Genomic DNA, 22,595 nt, shown 5'->3' with positions numbered 1-22,595 from the left:
ATAATATTCAAAATGCTATGGATTTAAATGTAAAAAGTTAGACTGATTGATTTGCCACCTGTCCCTGAGAAATCAGTAAAATGTTTAAGGCTTTGTATTAAAGCACTGATTCACGGAAACGCATACATATTCTAGAATTTTTAAGCAATTAAAAAGATAAATAGAACTACTGACAAAACCTTCACAAAAATTTATAATACCTAACGACTATTTTTTAAAACCTTGGGAAAAAAATAAGTGAATGGTATCATTAAATGGGTTAGTTTTCCAAATTATATTTAGAGATCCTGCATTATCAGTGCCTGCTACATGGCTGAAACTCAGTAAATATACTCTGAATGAACACTGCAGCCAATATCCAAACACAAAATGGCCAATCTTGACAGACAAATGTGTTTCAAGGACAAAAGCACAGCAGGGGAAGGAATTATAAGTAGAGTTCTAAACACTGAAACTTCAAAGATAATCATTTAAGTTAACTTTCCTAAACGAATACACTTAATTCATATTTTTCTTTTGGAGAGACAATGTAAACCAAAAATCTACTTGACTAAATTTTTATGTAAGCTTTGGAATATAGTTACATACATTCAGTGAAATGTAGCTGCAACCACACAACCACAAATATCTTTAAGTACTGTTTTCACACCCAAAACAGCTATATATAACCTGTCAATCATCCAGCAAGAGTAAGGAGAAATCCTTGTTTGTTATGAAAAACTCATAAAGAATGTCTTCCTTACAGACACACAGTTCACTATGTAGAAAAATGAAAAGGGGTAGGGAGGGAATCTACTAAAATGTATTAACTCTAAGAAAGCAAAGCAGATCTTACTTCTGTTTCTCCACATGAGACATGATTGTTTTCAAAGTGATACAATACAAAGGTTATCTGTCTTATCTATTTGCCCCAAGGAGACTATGAATTATCTCTTTAAAAAACACCAATAACAAGTGATGTATGTCTAATAAAATTTGGATAACAGAAGCAAAATGAAAGGCTATGAGACCCAATCACCTTTAATCATTATTATTAAGTCTGTTAGTCTTTATTAAAACAAAACAAAACAAAAATCCAAAATTTCAGACACTGAATTACATGATATATACAAAATATACAAAAGTAAAAGAAAAAAACAGTGCATGTCTACTACCCTAGCACAACAGAAATTTCAACTGGTTATTCAAACCCAAATCCAAATGTTTTTTATAACCAGGACGTCACAGAGGTAACTTCCTTTTGTACCTAAAGTAAAAATAAATCTATTTAATAGAAGATTAAAAAAAAAAAACAAAACTAGAGTTCATTTGTGAATTGCTTAACAGTTCCAGTGTATTAAAATTCTAACCTAAGACATATATATAACCTAAGATATATATATATATATATATATATCTTAAAAACCCACAGGAAATCAGCTGGCATAAGTCTCAGAGAACTGAAGCTTTCTTGATACTGATTCCCATGTAAGTTGAATACAAAATGTCCATAACCGCCACCCTGTTCCAGTATAATTTAATATTGCTATAACTTGAAAACTTGTATTTAAATCTAGTTTCCTCAAACTGACATTTCATTGCTGTATCACAACCTTGAAGAGCAGTTATTTCATCTGACCAAAGGGATTAGTCAAAAAATAAAAACAGTAAAAAGCAATGCTCAAAACTCAAAATCCTCAAGATTCAATACAGTAATACTACTACCATCCTCCAATTCCAATTCATTTTGTGCTCCTGGGTTAATATAAACTCAACTGCTTCAAAAATACTCAAATCTGACTTACACAGCGTTCAGTGTTGCAGGAAACAGCCTGCAGAGCTCGGCCCATTCTACTGCTAGGATGTAAACCCACACCTCCCCCAGGAAGACTCCGCAGGGTTTAACGTCCCTCTCTGCTTGTAATTAGGGAGGGAGGAAATCAAGGGAGGATTAAGTTCCTATCTCCCAAAATCCACTGTGTTTGAGCATGTTGAACTAAAATATATACATAAAGAGCGATTTGTTAAGGTTGTTCACTTTTAAAATGATCAGAAACACAAGTATTTCCTTAATTTTTGTGTCCCTAATTTAAATAAACATCAGTATACCATTAAAAACATAAAGAATAAAAAAACTGCTGCTTTTCAGTTACCTTATTGAGCTCTGGAAACAGTTCTTGTATCACAATGTCCAATAAAACGTAAGTCAGCTAAAGCACCAAAAAAAAAAAAATTATTTTTTAAGGCATTAAGGACAAAAAACCCCCATAGAAATGATAAACACAAAATTCAGGACTATGGTTATCTCTAAAGGAGAAGGTAGAGAATGAAACTGACAATATAAAATGAGCACAAAATTAGCTTCAGTAGTATTCATAATGTTCTATTCTTAAGGTGAGTGTTAGATACATCTGTGTCCACCTGGAGACATTTTATTATTGTGCCTCATAATTCATGTTGTGTTAAATATTTTATGTGTAATAACAGTTTTAAGGAAACAAGCAGGGTACAAAACTGTAACTATATTAAGATCTCAACACAATATGTACAGAGTATGAACAGTAAAATGTTAATTGTGGTTATTCTACGTAATCTGAATGATGGAATTCTTGTTTAGACTATTACTTTATTTCATGAGTTTTCAGTATATGCCAAATTTCCTACAATGAATATATATTTATTTTTAACCAAAACAATTCATATTGTAAAGGGGAAAAAAGGTAATCAGCAAAAAGAGTTAACAAATAAAACACACTTTTTTCTACCGAATGTTTGAATTACATTGCCTTGATTTAGTAAAGCATCACTTCATAGTGGAATAACATACCAGACACCCTACTGTGTCATTCAACAAACCCAGCCAACACTAGTCCACCTGCTTTAATGAATTTTACCTGCTTGTTGAGAACCGGCTGCTGTAAACCATCAAACAGAAGTCTGATGCTTTCATACTTGGCTTCTTCACCAATACATTTGACTATCAGATCTAAACAAGAAAGACACATGTGAAACAATTTTATATTATAAAGTGACTCATTACAGACTAAATCATAAAGCAAAATCTTTACCCCATTTCCCTGGTTTTATGCAAAAACTATAAATCAGCATTTCCTAAACCAATTGTTTCCGCAAGAGGCTCTTGGAAAAACAGGGTTCTGTTGTCAAGCTGACAAATGCAGCATCGTGTATCCTTTTGGAGATTCACAATGCACGAAGCAAACCACACTGCAGGCCCTGGGGACTATTGCAGTAAAGAAATCGGTTTATACTATTAAGGGATAAAAGACAGTTGGGAAATAATACATATTTTATTATTCATTCAAGGAAAACAAAATAAAAACCTATAAAACAAATTTCTTCTATATAGCACAGGGAACTATATTCAGTATCTTGTAATAACTCTGAATGAAAAAGAATAAGAAAATGAATATATGTATACATATGCATGACTGGCACATTATGCTGTACACCAGAAATTGACACATTGTAACTGACTACACTGCAATTAAAAAAAAGGAAACTCTAAAATTATGTATGTACATTTGTACACATATGTATAGAAATGTATAAAAACTGTCTGTGAGGATTAACACCAAACTGGAGCACAGGGCTCCTTCTGCACAGTGGGGACAGGATGGTGTCTACATTTTGCTCTATTTATTTTCATAATGTTCAGGTATCTTAATATTTTTAAAAGTCTAATTTTATGGTGAACATAGACTCTCTTCAGTGAATATGACCAGTTTATTTCTGTACTTTTTGCATGATTACTAATTATAAACCATCTTACAGAACAATCTTTGGGGGAAATGTTTAAATACTAATTTAGGGTCCCAAAAGTTCCAATTCATGTTTGACTGTTATGAATCATTCCTGTTACCACAGAGAATCAGTCCTTATTAAAATCTCTGCTGGATATTCTCCTCTAAGCAGGAAAAGAAAAGTATTCTTAAGTAAACAAGGTGCTCAAATACTTGTCTTTCCCCCCACTCCCAATCATAATGAAACTCTTAATGCTGTTCATGGAAAATTCTCATTTTATGTTTGCTTATATGAGGCAAGTCTAACCCTAAGAGTTTAATTTGTAATAAGCATAGTAGATTCTTGATATTTTCAAGATATGTGGCCTAATGTGCATCTGTGTGAATCCTCCAGTTCACCGATACTGCATAGAATTTCCCAATTAATATGCATGAAGCGTAATGGACAAAAACAAGTGATCCTTTCAGATCCTTCAGGGGTCGCTAAGGAAGAAACGAGGAGAGGACAACAGAAAGGCATTTTAAGCTTCCTCACTAGTTACTTCTTTCTAAATGGAAGTCTTGAAGCAGATGTGATTCAAATTCATGCCTGAGCAAAATAACAAATTATTACATTCACTGGCTTTCCACGTGATTCTGAATATCAAAACTAAGACTGTTAAAACCTTCCATGAATGCTGAAGGCCACTATAGTACAAAACAGGACAGAAATGACTTCATTGTGTACCTACAGAAGATTTACTCAAAAACAGCTTCTGTTCCCTTTCACATTCAGACCAGGGATTTAACTTAACTGTCTTCATGCAGAGCAGCAGGACCATTCTGAGACTCACTTTTCAATGATGAGACTTCTCTAAGGTATGAAGGAATTCTCCAAAGCCCTCTTCCATTCTTACTCTGTATTTTCTCCCTTGGCATACCGACCCACTCACATGACTCCCATCTCTCTACCCGACACCATCACTCCTCTAGTTTCCAAACCTAGATATCTAATTGCTTACTAGACATGTCCTCCCACAGTGTATAGACTCTTCACATGCAAAATGTCCCAAGCTGAGTATCCTCTACTTTGACCCCTCGATGTTTTTTCCTCATAGCTCCCATCTCAGTAAGAGATTGCTATCATTCATTTACTTAGTGGTCCAAGCCTACTTCCTTCACAGCAGAAGTGATCACCCTCCTCCTTTGAGATACTGTGTAACTTGAACATGCCTGTGTTGTCAAAGGTATGTTTTGTCTGCATGTCTGTCTTCCTGCCAGACTGAGCTACCCAAGTACTATTTTTATATCCCTTGCACTCTACATAGTGCCTGGCACATAGAAGGTGCTCAATAAACTTGAAATGAATGACTGAATTATGATCTTCTACACACCAGTGGAGCTCTTCTCATGGTGAAGTGAGCAGCGGGACTCCAACGGTCCCACAAACACATCACTTTAATCATTCTGATTCTGAGCTACTGTTGAATCTAACTATCGTGTGAGTAGAAACAGTCTTGTCTTAAAGTTCTCAGTGCAAACACCATAAAAACCAAATTTTATTAACTAATGAGTTAATTTTAATTAGTTCTTATATAACTATTTCTAAGATTAAAAACTCACAGTAAAAATTAGCCTCAATAATTATACATTGTGACCTCAAAGGAATACTAATCTATATTAAACAACTTTTTAAATATTACACCTGGAATGTAATTCATCATTTCTTCAAAAGTCTGTTTTGCTCGTTTTTGCTTATCTTGGAGAGAGCGAGGTTCAGTGTTTTCACAGAATACAGCATCTAAAAAGAGACAAAAAGAAACATCTGCTGGAATTTACACCTATTATATGCAAGGTATTTCCTCGTGATAGAAAAACTAATAAACCAAAGAAAAACAAAACTTCTCACTCTTTCAGATCCAATTCAAATCATTTAGAGAACACAAAACATGAAAGAAACATGAGAAAATACAAACCTCTAAGAAGTGTTATGAGTGAGACCAAACGGTGCTCCTGAAACAGCTGTTCTAGTTTACAATGAAGATAATAGTCGGTGTACATTTCCAGGGTGTTTTTAAAGAGGATTCGAGTTCCCATTAAGAGATGATGAAGCCAGTCAGGAACTTGGAAAACCACCCTTCCTGGGAAGGATCACATGGAACACTTTGTTAAGGTAAAAAGATATCTGAATATTTTCCAATACAAAAAGCACAAATGGTCAATATTTAATTTGTAAACACTAGTAATTTCAATATGTTCAAGACCAATTATATATATATTGAATTCTTAGAAAAGTATCTTCAATTAAAAAAATTTACAATGGGGCGATACTCAAGAGCATTCATCTGCATCACAGAAGAAATACAACACATAAATGAAACATGTTTGAACAGTAACCATGTAGCTCTTACCTACATACATCAGGTAATCATAGACTCCTTCTACAGTCATCATCTCCATAAAGTAATTCTGATTTTGCTTTCTTTCTGTATTCTCAGCACGGTTTGCATTATTCTTAAACAGATCATTAAAAAGCTAAAGGAAAAGATGAAATAGTAAAAAAGATATAGTTTACTATACCTGCTGATAATAATTACTAAAGGTAAGGTGATACAGAGCAAAGGCATTGAAACTTTTTCCAGTCAAAACAGAGTATCAGATAGGTTAAGATCTGCCTCCAAGATTCCACATTTATACCCAAAACTGAATGAAAAAATACAAGATTTTGGGGGGAGGAGTCAAAATATTATATAAAAGTCTAATCATTTTAGACACAACAGACAATTATTACCCATAAAGAACCCCTTTGATTTTTTACACCAAAAGGAGGAAATGAACATGTAAAGATATAGAAAGCATTAACAATAGCTAACTTTAAATCTAACATGATTTAAAAATTATCACTATTCAATCGAAGGATGTTCAGAGATGAACATTAAGCTTTAAGTAGTTTATTTGGACAGTAACAGTCAAAGCCCACAAAGGCCTAATATGTGAAAAAAATAAGATATGAAGAATTACAAAAAAAATGAAAAAATGCAACTAAATCTCAGCTCTACTTATCCTAAAAACACATAAAAAAGAGACTATTATCATTAGTAATAATTAAATAGCAGAAATTAAGGAACTAAAAATAACTGATAGAAAAGATCAACAAAATCAGATGATAAAATGGACAAAACCTTCACAAGACTGATTAAAAAAGAAAAAAAGAAGACAAACAATGTCAGGAATAAAAGGGACATAATTACAGATGTCTGAGAAAACGAAGAGGACAACTTCAGGCCAAAAATGTTTCAAATTTAGGTAAGCGGGAGAATTTGTTAAAAAATACAACTTATCAAAATCTGACTCATGAAATAATAAGCCTGAAGAATACTGAAATTAAATTGGTTGTTAAAAAAATCTACCTACAAACAAAACTTGAGGCCTAGATGGCTTTACCAAGATAACACTTACTTAAAGAACTAGTAATTCCAATTATAACTCTACCAGCAAATTGAAAAAGGTTAATATAACCCTAATACAAAAACCTGACAAAAACAGAATGAGAAAGAAAAATGACAGGCTAAATGCACCCATAAACATGGATGTAAATTTCTTTAACCTCATGAAGGGTATCTACCAAAAAAGCTACGCTGTACTACTTAATGATGAAACACTGCAATCATTTGCCCTGTGTAACAGGTCCCAGCCATGAATGAAACAAAACTGCCATCATTTGCAGATAAGTGTGTAAACCTAAAAGAATTAATAGATATGTTACTAAAATTAATATAAGTCTAGCCAGATTATTGAATTAAAAATCAATACACAAAAATCAACTGGATTTCTGTTTACCAACAATAAACTTACAAAGTGAAAAAAATTAAATGTACCCTTAATAATAATTTTTAAAAATGAAGTTTTTTGGGAGGTGAGGAGGGCTGCTCTTTGAGCTCACATCGTTCCCCTTGCTGGGTACTTCTCTGGCACAAAACTAATCTTCTTGCAGATAGGGAATTTATCTTTTTATTCCTAGTGCCTAGCCCTCAACAGCAGGCACATAATAAACTGCAGGGTTTAACGAATGGATGAAATATTTTATAAGCCATTAAAGTTAGATAATACCATCAAATAAACAAATACATTATAGCAACTAATTCCTTGATTACTGGAAGTTGATCTGCAATCTAAGAAAACTTTTAAAAAATCCCCCAAAATACAGAAATGGTAGAAGCTTGCAAATACAATTTCCAAAGAAACATTTACTCTCTTATAGCAAATAACCAAGGAACTACCGATTTCCATATAGGAAAATATAAAGTCCCACCCATTTCATAAACACAGGATTCTCCTTATAATGGAAAAGTCATCTCAAGTAGCTATATCAACTTCAAACTTAATAGCTCTTTGAGGCAGTGTATAGTACCTTCTTATTGTTTTCTGAAGTAGGGCTGAGAATGGTCAGTTCTGGTTTACTTGGTTTAGGCTTTGGAGATTCACAAGAATTAATGAAATTCATGATGAAAGGTTCCAAATGCTGACCTTTCTGTGGAGATGATGGTATAAAAATCAAAAATCAAGACTATGATTTTCAGTATCATACAACTCATTAAAATTTACTGATATTTTAAAAAGCTTATAACTATCATTTTATAGAATGCACATAAATCAGTTATTCACCTCTTTCATTAGTTTTCCAGGAACAGATTTTATAATTTTCCCTGCAATTAAAAGTAAAATATTAATTTTATAAAGGCATAATATACTGCATAATTGCTCATATGAATACTTCACTGGGTAACTTTAAACACTGAACAGCCAAGTAAAAAGCAAAATGATAAAAATATTTATAATTGACCATTTCACATTTAACAAAAATTTACAACAAATACGGCATTCTTAACTATTTATAGATACAACATTTGGGATACTTTAAAATAATCGAGTGGCGTGGGAGGTAGGGCAAGGGTCGGAACAAGCCAAATGTTGATAACTGCTGAAGGGGTAAGGAGTTCATTATACAAACTTCTCTACGTTTGTGTATATTTGAAATACTCCATAAGAAATGTTTGCAAAAGATTTTAAGCAATAGTGAGTATATAAAGATATCAAAAACTATGCAAAAGTTAGTCCAAAAACAGTCCTAAAAATTGCTAAACATGTAAATTGGCTATTTGAATAGTTGATATCCTGAATTTCAGATTAAGAATACACATTCTAATCCTGTTTGCCAGAATTTTTTCTTGATCTTATCTCCAGTTTCCCTTATTATAAAATATTAAACGTCATAAGATTTTCTCAAGCAGTTAGAAGTGACTACAAAAATTAGTCAAAATTGATAAATGTAACTTAAACTTCTTTCAGCTCATTTAGAAAAAGCAGCAATTTTGCTATTGTTAATGGCAACAGCAAAAAACAATGAAAAATTTAAAAAGAGGTTGTTTTATAACATGCACACCTCCAAACCCCTCACCAGGCTATTTCTCTTTTGGTACCCCCCCATAAACTACTCCTGCCTTAGAATTTCCCAGGTTCCTTAAATTACAGTGTTTCATCCTATGCTTCTCTCTTCTACATGCTCTTCCTGAGCCAAATTATTTCCTCAGTCTGATTTTCTGATTTCAAATAGCATTCAAATCTCTATTTCATGCCTGTCTCCTGGTCTCTCCTCCTTATAAAATTTCTTGAACTGGATTCTATAAACTCAACAAGTTCAGAACTATGCTAAATGTATTCCCTATCTCAGCAAGTGACAGCATTCATCCAGTTGTTTACATAGAAACCTGGATCATCTTTGATCATTTCTTCTCCTTCAGTGAAACCTAGTCAGTAACCAGGTTTACCCAATTCTATACCCTAAACATTACATATAACCAAATAAAAAATGTTCTCACATTTTCCCCAGATAGGAAGATCCCCTACCAAACACACACCAAATATTTCAGCTCAACTATATGTATTTATTTGGAGAGATACGGATAAAAGCCAAATGCCCACTTATAATATTTAATCCATTCATTTAGTTCTATATATACTTAAGATTACATTATATAAAATAGACTTAGAAATACTGCTTTTCTTTCATTATTATCTCTAACAATTTTATTCAAATTTTTCAGACTTACCTTATCGCTTAGTTGGTATTGAACTTTATATAAAAGGAATCATGCTGTATATATAATTTTGTGTCTTGCTTCTTTAATTCAACATTATATTTTTAAGATTATCAACACCGTTCCAAGCATGATACAGGTATTCATTGCCATACGTATACATTTTGTGAATCTACTACAATTTATCTGCCTACCCCATTGCTGACAAACATTTGTGTTATTTCCAATTTTGGCTATTATAAACAATGCTGCTATGAACATTCCTAAACATGAAAACAAGATTCTCTCAAGTGTACATCTCAGAGAAGAACTGCTGGGTCATTCAGTTATACATACAAGTGGTTTTCCAATTTATATTCCCACTAACAGTGTATAAAAAGTCCTTCAGAGTTTGATATATTGCTTCATTATATAAACTATTTTTCTAAATTAATCTGAAAATACTACTTCCTTTCTTTTCAGTTCATCCTACTCTACATGATTCTTTAAATTGACTTACCAAGATTTACGTCTGGTAGTATCTTATCAAGAAATTGTGTTTCCCCACCATTGGGGGAGAGAAAATCTGCCAGAAGTTGACTGTTACTCAATTCTGGATGCTGCAGAAGTTTCTTGATGAACAAAAATAGAAAAAAAAAAAAAAAAAAGGAAAAAAGTTTTCAAAATATAGAAGGGTGATGAAAACTACATTAAAATGATTTTTTAACCAAGAAAACGAATTTAAATCCTCAAAAGCTATTTTATATTCAGAATAATAACGAAGCACATCTATAGAAAGAATAGCATCACATAATAGGTAAGACCCCTGTAGTCAGACACGAATGGGTTTGAATTCTGGCTTGTCCATTCGCTAGCTAGGTGTCCCTAGAAAAGTTCCTATACTGCCTAAGAGTCGGTTTCCTCATGTGCAGAATGAAGATAACACTACCCACTTAAAGCGTTGTTAGATAAGGCATTGAGCACAGTACCTGACACACAGGAAGGAAGATTCAAGATTAGCTATATTACTTCTCAGTTTCTCGACTACAGAACAAGTGTTACAGTATCATACAACTTTCTTGATAATTAAAGGAAACTGGTATAAAGGGTTTTGCAGAGAACCAAACATGGAAATACGAAACAACTTGGAGACTCTATTGTCTGTCCTTGCAACACTATTTTCTAACAAGATAAACTGATGTTTTAAAGCCAAATTTAACCCAGTCTTACCTAATAATGTTTTGTAACTATTTCATAGTTACAAAGCTCTACGAGCAGAAATCTATATAAATGAAATACCAGTACTGCAACTTTTAATTCCATATTACCAGAAAATATTTCTTCTAGAATGAGGTTCTCTAATTCTTAGAAAGAATTAGTCAGTTCAAATAATGGGTTAATGATATCAACAAAGACACGGTTTTTGCATATGCTGTGTTCAAATACCCTTGCAGTAGTTCATAGTTATTTCATATTTCAATTTTCATACCACCAAAAACTTATACAAAAAATGTTTTCTGGGTTGAAATATTCATTAGTTCAAATACAGAAAATAAAATGTAAATATTCCTTTATACTGTTAAATGTTTTTAACTTAAAAGTACTTACTGTTGGCTAAAAAACATAGAAATTTAACTGAATTAACACTTAAAACTATAAAATTCCATGCCCAAATAAAGGAGGTTTTTTTTTTTTTGTAATAAAACAAATGAAAGTATCCACTCTTTGGCCTTATTCACTTTATTAAAGAAAAAAGACATTAATTTTAGAGAAGTTTCAAGTAAGTAACTTTTAAGCAGACTATACCAACAATAGAAATATATCAATTACACTGTTTACAAAACAAAATGTACACACATTGAGAAAAACAGTATTTAATTTAAAGTGATGAATGGTAGAGAGTAAGAAAATGCCAAGAAATTGGAAAAACATCTACAATTGCAGAAAGAAAAAAAAAAAAGAATTAAGAAATAAAACAGGAGGGAAATTTCCAGAGTTCAGAAAATGCAAAACACAAAATAACAAAAACCACCCAGTATTCTTAGGATGCATTTAATCTTTTACACCAAAAGTTTTTCTTTCCTTCTAACTTTCCACACCAGAAGTTTTACACTAAGCCCAACACAAGACTTTTTTCCCTCCAAGAAAATACCTGGTATTTCACTGGTCATCATTGTTTTTTAAAAGCACACTCTTGACAATGATCCATTTCCACATGGGAAAAAAATTTTTTTAATAAAAGAATTCTAGAAATCCACACTGACAGGTATTTCTAAGGCAAAGCACATATGTATGTACAAGAGAAAAAGGGAAAATTAGAGGACGTTTTAAATTATGTTGCTGCTATACCTGGAGATATTCCTGAAACTCTTCTCTCTTAGACTTTAAGAATTCATAATTTTTGGGGCCAATAATTCTCTTGGAAGGAAGCTGGGCATCAGGAAATGTGCCTGAAATTAATATATATGAAAGTTATTACTATGATCTGTTACTATTTTAAAAACCTAATTTATGATTTACTATGGCAAATTCAGATTCACAATGCTGCCTTGTAGATGTGACATTATCCTTTAAATAATCTTGACAAAATTCAGAGACAGAAGTTCAGAACAAAGAACTTGAGTCTACTGATAACCAAAAGATCACTGCTTTTAGCTGACACAGATTTATTTAGCCTTCTATACTAGTAAAAACAAAAAGCTTCAAAAAATTATCATGAGATTATTTTGAAATTGGTGGGATTCTATTATACAAAATCTTACTAAAGAAATACCTACTGGGGTGGAGGGGAGGCAATATTGCTCAGAGGTAGAGCACATACTTAGTTTGCATGAGGTCCAGGGTTCAACCCCCAGTGCCTCCATTTAAAAAAAGAAAAAGAAAGAAAGAAAGAAATACCTACTCTATCATCATAGGAAAAAGGAAGTATCTTGCCAATGCTATGTAAGCTTAAAAGCAAAATTTTAAAACCATGAACATTTTTTTCTCAGATAGTGCTGACTTTGGAAATTTTAGTGCCAAAAAGGAAAAATACTGTTGGGAGTCCAACCAATACTGGTTGATCCAGGATTTTAAATTATGGAGATAAATGATCTTCTCTCAACTAAACCAAAAGGAAAAGTCTCAGAGAAAGACCAAGACAAGGATGGCATTGTACCAGACTGGCAAAAGGCAAAGAGAAAACTATTTAAAGGCAAATACAAACTCAAAATCCGGGCAAAAAAGTATGCAGTGGGACCTTGTATTTTTGTCTTCTAATAATCTCCTTATTGTGGGTTTTGTTCTTATAGCAGGGTGAAGAAGTCTCCATGCCCTTCTCAATTCAGAAGAAACCTGAATTTGGCTCAGGGGACACTCCATATGGCTTTTTTAAAATAAAAAGATTCAGAACACACAATTCAAACTTAACAATCTATATACAAAATGACTGGAAATATTTCATGACTATATGTCTAATATTAATTAAAATAAATGTATAGATAAGAGAGACTGAGAAGGGAGAGAAAGAACTGAAAAGAAAAAATGTTCTCCTTTTATAATTGATCTACCCTTAAAAGAAACATACAACTACAAGGTGTTTTCTCCATAACTAAATCTAACAAAATATTTGCCATGTTGCATAGCAAACATGTTTACTTCAGATGATGGCAAAAGAACACAGCAACTCTGAAATATCTGGTTTAAATTCTCCGCCACATTAAGATAAACAAAAATTAAATTGGAAAGAGAACCTTTCTAAAATATACTTAAAGGATAGCTATATTTTAAATTTTTAATATCATTATTATTTAAAAAGTAATAAATTTGCATTGTAAAAACTTGAAAAAATAAATAAGCTAAAATAAGATAAAAACAGTACATTTCTGTCATCAATAGTAGTGTACACAAGTGTCACTGTTACATTTCTTTAGTATAATTACTTAAAATTAGAAAGTTAATCTTGTTCAACAGCGTTCAAGAAAGCTAATGCTGAAATGTAAAGTTTTATACAAAAAGGACAACATACCATGAAATTCTGTTAGTTTTGATTCAAGTACGTAGAATTCGAGATATCTTCTATAGACAGACCAATGTTCAGGCTCATGCCCAACTGTAAAACGAATGAATGCCCACTGAGAAATAAATAACTTTACAAACTACTACTAAGAGGATGCACTATTTAAAACATTAAGCATACAAAGCTAAAAATTATTCCAGTCTTAATAATTTATTATTCTTTGGCATCACATTATGAACATATTTTATCCAATATTTTAAGTTACTTAGTAGAGACTGATACCTTTCACCTATTTATGAAGTCATCTCAACAATATATACATTTTCCTACAACAGAATCAGAGAGCTTACAGAAGGTTCAAAAAATTATGCAATTATGCTTAAGTTTTAAATGTCACAAAAATGACACATTTCATAAAAATTTGTAATCAATTTTGGAGCTCTCAAATATGTGCCAATTGTCCTGATCTAATATATTGCACAGAAGAGTGCAATCCAAGAGAACTTTCTGCAATTATGAAAATGTTCTATATTTTAACATAGGTACTATTAGCCATATATTGCTATTGATCACTTGAAATGTGGCTAGTGTAAGTAAGGAACTGAGATTTTAATATTAATTTAATTTTAACTGCCACATATGGCTAGTGACTAGAAAATTGAACAGCACAACGTAATTGCATCAGGTCACATTGCCTATTTCAATTCCAGCTCCCCCATTTACTAAGTATGTGAACTTGAACAAAAACTTAACTTCATTGTGCTTTAGTTTGCTTATAATAAAAATAACCATCTTTAATTGTACCTATTACATTAACAATCCACCATAGAACTTTTCTGTACAGTGCACAGCAGAGTAAACACCCCAAAAGTGTTAACAGCTAGCACAGATTTGGAAATGCAATGGATCAAGTTAACTGAACCCACTCAAAAACAACACCTGTATTCAGAAAAACCAACGTGATATAGTTACATCCTATAAAGCAAATACTATTTTTCTAAGATCTATATTAAACTTAGTTTTGGTTTTAAAAATGTTAAAATTGCCATTCTGCTATACATATAAAATCAATGTAGTATTTAAATGATACACTTTTTCCCTTATGGCTTCCTAAAAGCACATTATATTGATGGTAAAAAGTCTGCAGCACTGATGACAAAAATTATCTTAGAATACAAGTTTTAAGATATTTTGGGTTTAATTTTATGTCAAATTAAGCCAAACTTTTATAAATAAAGCAGAAAAATTAAAGACAGTTGTCCAAAAGGCAAAAACAAAAGTATACTCCTAAAACATTGTACAGTATATGACATATAAATCTTTCAAAAGGAGGTAAAAGTTACTACATGTTTTCATAAATTTACTTATATGGGGGGCAGGAGTCCAAGATGGAAGTGCAGGAAGATTGTAAACTCAGTACCTCCAACAGACATACCAAATCTATAGCTACATATGAATCATTTTCTTCTGAAAAAGTTCTAAAAACTAGATGAACTGTTCCTCCACAACAAAGGACAAAAGGACCACACCGAGACAGGTAAGAAAGGCAGAGACATGATCTTGGCAAAAACTTTATCCCCAGCACGCAACACAGAACAGAGAGGGATCTCACCAGTCTGGCACTTCTCCCAGAGAAACAAAGGTTTGGGGCCCACAACAGGCCCCCCAATCCCTGGGATCTACACCTGGGAGATGAGTCTGCAAAATGTCTGGCTTAGAAACCCAATGTGACTGACATTCAAGGGACCCAAAGTGCTATAGGAAACTGAGATTCCCTTTTTAAAAGACCCATGTGGGGTCTCACTCGCTCCAAGCCCCACAGTAAGCCTAAAAAGTGCCTAGACTATGTGTAAGAAGGCTCATTTGCTAATCTGAAAACATCTGCTGGAGGGGCAGGGGAGAGAGGAAACTCTCTCAGAGACGCAGGCACCGGCAGATGCCGGTACCTCACTCCCTATGTGCCCTGCTAGCACAGGCAGATGAGCTCAGAGATGGCAGTGTCCTGCAGGTGGCACCGTCCTGCTGCCTGCCGTGCTGAGACAGGCGGGGTTAAGTGGTCGCAGCTCGATGCCATTGCAGTGCTGACAATGGAGAACACCGGTGGCTGCAGCACAAAATAGGGCAACAGGGATAACACAGAATATCCTGAGCTTTCATTCAATTTTCTGTCCTGAACATCTTTCGTATCTGCAGTCATATTCAACAGTTAGAAATTTTCATTTCTGAGAAATACAAACAAATGGGCATCTTTCAAGAAAGTAGTCATAAAGCTTCCTACCGGCTCTTCTATCATTTCTTTCAACATCAATACAAAACACGGGTATCCTCTCCTTTTTCTCCTTCCTTTCAGAGGATGTATCTTCAAAAAAGTCTACATATGGAATGCTAATTTTCCATGCAGCAAGGTTCCGAGGAGTATTAGGTGTGTTCACGGCTTCTACTGGAGAATCATCTTCCATTACAACAATACCTTCCTCAATCTGGAAAAAAATCATCAGTAAAAATTTAGTATTTCCAGGACCTTTACACCTATAGCATATGAGATACAAACTATAAAGTTGTATAAATCTATAATTTGTTAATACTTTTGAAATTAGGTGATATCAAATTTTCTATTGAAAATGTAAAGATAAAAAACTAAAACTAACAAGTTACTAGCATCAACTCCAGGTTTCATTACATCATCCACATATGAAAATTCAACAGAAAATAGAAACTTCAGCAATTACTGGAAAAGCTAATAAATATACATAAATATAGAAAAATATTTAACTTTGGTAATAACAAGTAAAATTACTGTACTGATATCTTTCATTTAGGAATGTAAGGTTTTATGATAACAGCCACTGATGGAAATTGCACAGATAAACTGAATGTGTAATATATTGGGGATTTTTTGTTTGTTTGTTTGTTTGTTTGGTGAGGGAGGTAAGTAGGTTTATTTATTTTTTGTTTTATTGGAAGTGCTGGGGATTGAATCCAGGACCTTGTGCATGCTAGGCATGCACTCTACCACTGAGCTATACCCCATCCCCCTGTAATATATTGTTAGTTACAAGATCTAAGTAAAACCCTTCTGGAAAGTGTTTGGCAATATGCATTTACAAAAAGCCATAAAACAGTTTCAACTAAGCAATTCCACTTGGTAACTTACCCTAATGAAAGTATTTATTCTAAATAAATATTTTTTAATCTGTGAAAAAGGTACAAGTATAAATATACTCACCACTGCATTAAATAATATTAAATTAGAAAAAAGGTCTGAAAAGGACCCACCTGTATAGTTAAGATTGTTTATTCATCTCCTGGCTTCTAAAATTTTAATAATGTTAACTGTTTAAAATAAATATTTTAAAAAAATTACCAGAAGAGCAATTATGTTTAAAAAGCAATTTTAAACATGTTCTAGAAAAATACATGCAGAAAGAAGGGGGGAAAAAATGTCTACTTCATTAAATCAGAAGAGAACCTCTGAATTGGCACATTGTAACACCTGGTCACCAAGACACCTCTGATTCATACTAAAGGGGCAAAATTTTACAGATAAAACACAACCATCTTGAACACACTTTTTTAAGAAAACGAGTCAAAGTTTGTAGCACTCAAGAGAATTCAGAATTCAGTCTAGTCAGAGCAAAACAGTAGCAGAGAGGTACTTCTCTCCAGAATTCTAGCACTCCTTCGCTCTCTATTCTACTCTCCTCTCACACTTGGGAGTCACCTTTCTTTTAAGTGAATTTTTTTCCTCTTCCACAAAGTCCCTGGCAATGATCCTTTTTTCTGTTTCTGTCTGAAAATGGCTTTCAGTAATCCCTAATAAGACCGTTAATAATCTTAGGAGGACTTCTTAATGCTCTGTTGAAAACAATAAAGTCTTGTAGGCCTAAAAAAAAATAAATAAAACTATAAAAACAGATGATAGATCTTGGTTTTTTGACTCTTTGGAGACAAGGCTATCTCCTTATAAACGTGGAAGAAAAACAGAGAAGCATGTATGAGGGAAACGCACACTCCATTGCCTGGAATCTGAGGTACAGGGCAGCATTTTCTGTGGTTAACACAAGTGTATTTTTTTAACGGATTTGGCTTTGTAGAAGAGACAATAAAATGAATCATAAAATGATAGAGAATTTGTTTAACATGCTGACTAAAAGTCAAAAATGGAACATTCTTAAATAAAAAGAAATTCCACAAAATCAATCCAAGAAACAAAATGGGAGAACAAAATTCTTAGCAACATAAAAATATCAAAGACAAAGGACAAAGTTTTATGTTTTAGTACTCTTACCATTTAAATGGTGTTTATATAAAAAAAAAACCAAAGGAAAAACTTCTAGGGAAATATTTCTTGAAGAATTTTCAGGGATTCCTTTAATATTATTTAAAAGTACATAACCAAAATTTTTAAAAAAGGAAAACCAAGTACTTTTTCATTTTCAAATAGATGTTCCCTCTACAAAGAGTTTATCTTCCTGCATAAGAATAAAGGAGGCCGAAGATAAAAGGCAAAGAGATGTCCTCCTATTTCCTTGAGAAATACTAATTTAACTCATTATTATCTTTTCCCTGTGTGGAGATAACTGTCAATATACCAATGGGCATATTATGTTCCAGAAGTTTACTTGTAAATCAGTTCTGAACTTGGAAAGAAATTTTCACAGAGATCTAATCTTACATAGCAGACTCTGTTCCCAGGCCAGCAGACATATGCCAGTTTAATCAATAATTTATATAATGGTATTATAACACTGTGTAGTACTCATTGTGCTTACTATGTGCTAGGTACTTCTAAGTGCTTCATATATATTACTTGCTTAATCCTCACAACACCCGTATATAAGCTAGATACTCTTATATACGTGAGGAAATTAAATCAAAATAAAATTAAGCAATTTACCCAAGTTCACATAGCAAGGAGGCACTGACATCACATGATCACATCAAGGTGATCATTTTTCTAAAAAGAAAAAAAAAGAGGAAAAAATGTCTTTCAGGTCCCAATTTTGGATCACATACCACTTTAGCCCTGGCAGTGAGACTGGCAATTTCCCTTTCCCCTACTTCCCTTCCCTCTAAACTTCCTAAACAAGGCAAAGATTTCCCAAGGTCCCACAGCTTAGAACTAGCACAGAGCCCCCTACATCCTTAGTGGGCACCATCTTGGTCTGGTTTAACACTGTATCCACCCCTGCCTCTTCTGTTCAGAGTACTAGAGATTAGTTTTCCCTCTTCTTCTACTTTCCATTATTATTATCTTTGCTTCAAATCAAGAATTTTCTTCTTCCTTTGACCACTACAAAACAGAACAAACTTTCTTAGCTTTTTAAAGATAGCTTCCTATTCCTGAAGCAAAAATATAGCTTGTATTTCAAGTAAATGGAAAGAACAACAAAAAAAGTACATCTCCTCCCATAAAAATTATGTTTCAAAAAGTTCACAAAACATGGGTAAATGCTTTTGCTATAATATTAAGTGGAGAGAGAGCAGGATAACAAACTATATATGCATATATATGTATAGACATGTGTGTGTGTGTGTGTGTGTGTGTGTGTGTGTGTGTAGCCTAAATTTATGGGGGTGAGAAGGGAAAGGTATTTTAAAAAAACAGACTCACCAAAATGTTAACAAAAGGGGTTATTGAGTGATAGAATTATAGGTGGTATTTTAAATTTTTTCCACTTTTCTATATTATTAAAAAATTGAGACTTTAAAAACATGCTTAAAATTTAAAAACCTAAATAAACATTATTTTTTTAAAAGACTCCCTCCTTTGGTCTACTGTCTTTCTTCTACCCATACTCTTAAGGAAAAACAAGGGCATAAAGAGAAAAAAAAATGCTGTATTTAGATTATCTAAAAAGCAAAAAAGGATTAAATAAGATACCCTTCCATTTAAATTATTGTGAAGAAGCAGTGAACCTTTTTAACAAATGTTAAAAACGTTGAAAGGAAGGGGTAAAGAGGGAAAATGTTTTTTTTTTCACTCTTCTCTCCCCAGTTCCTTCTTGGTCATTACCAATCCAGTCACTAATATTCATTCCTTTTACACCCAGGTTAGTGAGTTTCTTGTAAGCAAAGTCTAGGTCCTAATCACCTTTTTTTCTCTAGCGCTCACAGATATTAGAAGGCAAAATGAAGATCCAGGATCTCTGCTCAATAAAGATTTGTTAACGCAAAGGACAAATGAGACAATTTCTGCCTTTATGGAAGTCACTAATTGAGAGGGAAGATATTCATAAACATACTTTCAAACACATAAATTAAATCATAATTTCAAACACAATATGGTACATGTTTTAACATATGATCTAATAGGGGCAACAAAGGGGGGAATGTTCAGTTCTATTTGGGGGGCTCAGGTAAAGGCTTCTGGGAAGCAGCTGGACTTTGAAAGATAAGTATGTATTTTCTAAATAAATAAAGGAAAAAAGGCATTTCAAGCAAAACTTCATGTCAAAAGATACCAAAGAAACAAAACAGCATGGAGAGTGTAATGTGCATATAAATCAACTGGGGATCTTGTTAAAACGTAAATTATGATTCAGCAGGTCTAGGATGCAGCTTGAGATTCTGTATTTATAACAAGCTCCTAGCTAATGCTGATGCTGTTGATACACAGATCACAATTTGAGTATCAAGGGGTTAGGCAGGACATCTATTAATCAGCACCATGAAACTATAATAACTAATGGAAGAATGGGAAATATAAAGGAAGTTTGAAGTAAGAAGCAAGATAAAAAAGAGGCAAAATAACAAGTGAGCATATCCAATTTGTTATGTCAACTTTAAGTCTGAAGTTATACAGACATCAAACTGAAGAATTTTTACTTACAAAGTCATCTTCACCTTCAGCTAAACCATAACTAGGCAACATAGCTCCTTCCATTGTGGTGCTCTTGAATACTCCTTTAATTTTGCTACCTATTCTGCTGATTCCAAATGATTCTCCTCTTTTCTGTGTGCTCCTAATATTAAACAAAAATGCGTCAAGAAATAGCAAATTACTGTAAACCGTAATAAAAAGAGTTGTGAAAGGTAAACTGAAGGTATAGCTCAACGTAACTTTTTGGAGTCCTCAGTCCTAAATTAACTCTCAGTATCTCAAAAGCCAAAAGGGACAGAATATTTAAAGTTTAAATGTGGGGTTGGGGGGGATGAATCAATGGGACAATATTTATTAACCAACATTTGAAATTTACCTACTATTTAACTTTAAAACATTAACTGAACTAAGAAGTATAAAAGATGAGAGCCCCCTAGTGGTACTTATTTCTTACTGCCATACACGTTCTGAAATAACATTAAAAATGTGGTTAAGACTAATGTCCAAAACAGACTATCCTTTAGAACTGCACTGTAATACTGAAGTAACATAGTGTAACAGAAAAAAATATAACACTACAGCCTTCTCAGTACCTCATTTTCAGATGAAACTGAACAAAAAAATTCTAAGAATGACTAAAAATGTTTAAGCAAACTTCAACTTAATAATCATACATATATTTAAAAGAAAAATGAAGTATATTATGTAACTTCAAAGTAATAAAAACAACTGATTAAATGCCAAAGGGAAGGGTTAGCAATGAGCATAAAGATAAAAGCAAATGTAGCCTAAGGAAGAAGCCCACTCTGTCATATATATTAAATACCGGTTTTATCATTTTTTTCCAAAAGCGAATTTCTAAAGCAAAAATAGCTAGAAAGTAACAACAAAAACATGCCAAAAAGCAGCAAAAATTTCCTCCATTACAGCCTACTGCCGCATGTTTCAACAAATAAAAACATAACTTTTATCCAATTTAAAATTCATGCTCACTATAATACTACCCTTACAAAAGATGCCCAAATAAAAACGACTATTTTAAATCCAAGAAAGTTTGTTTTGAATGCTTAACTTAATGAATAGCTATTATTCCTAAAGGAAAATGTATTTATAAAAATAATGCAACAATTACAGAAATAAAAGTAAACTGATCAAATTTTAAATACACCAGGTATATATATTAGTGACATGCATTTTATGCATGTCCAAGGAGCAAATCAAACTTATTTTAAAACTGGAAAAACTCTAATAATAAGTAGCAAGTAGTAAAAAAGGTACTTAAACTAGAAGATTATTTTATTAAACAAACATGCAATTAGTATTTTTAAAAAATTCAGGATTGTAAACATAACTCTCTCTGATAGAAGAAATGTTTCCAAAAACAAATATGATAATGTTGATGAAATATTATTAAAATCTCTAAAATCTAGATAGATTATTCTAATCTCTAGGACCCAGATAAATCATAAAATGATTGGGCTTTTTGAAATATGACATATTTTTAAAATATATCACTTGTAATTATGCCCCAAAATACTATTGTACTTTTTGCTTTTGAAAAAGTTCTTTAAACACAAATAATTCCGAAAGTAATTTAGTAAAATTAATAACAAAAAAATGAGTCAATAGCCTTTAAAAGCTAAATACTAGCTTTTTCATTTTATTTTTATACTGATGTTTTTATTTTATGATGACATATATCATGCTATTTCAAAAAGGAGACATCTAGAATCAAAGTAGAGTTAATTTTAAAAGAATATCCCAAATAGCTTACATAAAGGAATTAATAAAAGTGTTTCATCTTTTTTTTCTTTTTAGTTATATACTTAGGTTGTTTTGGGTGTACTTTTTGGAGTTAAACAGGTAATTTATACAGAGAAGAATCACATGCTGTCTCAAGACTTACCGAAAATCATCCAAACTTAGGCTACCTCTGCAGTAACAGATATGTGAGATTATATAAGGAAAAGAGAAAGAGA

General features: G+C 32.6%; 1 protein-coding gene across 5 annotated transcripts in view; it reads right to left on the bottom strand.

The window, feature by feature from the left end:
* Nucleotides 1-1,014: 1,014 nt before the first annotated feature.
* The window catches only part of SNX14 (sorting nexin 14), a 58,239-nt gene continuing 36,658 nt past the window's right edge, over nt 1,015-22,595 (bottom strand). For 3 of the 5 annotated variants that reach the window (XM_031456005.2, XM_064486886.1, XM_031456006.2), the window contains exons 16-29: nt 22,523-22,549; nt 20,626-20,758; nt 16,072-16,273; nt 13,803-13,886; nt 12,146-12,246; nt 10,317-10,428; nt 8,385-8,425; nt 8,131-8,250; nt 6,131-6,254; nt 5,696-5,860; nt 5,425-5,520; nt 2,874-2,965; nt 2,133-2,189; nt 1,015-1,246 (exon numbers count right to left, since the gene is read on the bottom strand). In XM_031456005.2, the coding sequence (XP_031311865.1) occupies nt 1,208-1,246; nt 2,133-2,189; nt 2,874-2,965; nt 5,425-5,520; nt 5,696-5,860; nt 6,131-6,254; nt 8,131-8,250; nt 8,385-8,425; nt 10,317-10,428; nt 12,146-12,246; nt 13,803-13,886; nt 16,072-16,273; nt 20,626-20,758; nt 22,523-22,549 (1,393 nt within the window). In that variant the 3' untranslated portion in view covers nt 1,015-1,207. The remainder of the gene's footprint in view (nt 1,247-2,132; nt 2,190-2,873; nt 2,966-5,424; nt 5,521-5,695; nt 5,861-6,130; nt 6,255-8,130; nt 8,251-8,384; nt 8,426-10,316; nt 10,429-12,145; nt 12,247-13,802; nt 13,887-16,071; nt 16,274-20,625; nt 20,759-22,522; nt 22,550-22,595) is intronic. The other 2 variants (XM_031456009.2, XM_031456007.2) reach the window with 1 other exon arrangement.

Source organism: Camelus dromedarius, chromosome 6 (assembly GCF_036321535.1).
Source record: "Camelus dromedarius isolate mCamDro1 chromosome 6, mCamDro1.pat, whole genome shotgun sequence".
NCBI classification, from domain to species: domain Eukaryota; kingdom Metazoa; phylum Chordata; class Mammalia; order Artiodactyla; family Camelidae; genus Camelus; species Camelus dromedarius.
Note: the sequence above shows the minus strand (reverse complement) of the source record. Positions and strands in the feature narration are given on the sequence as shown.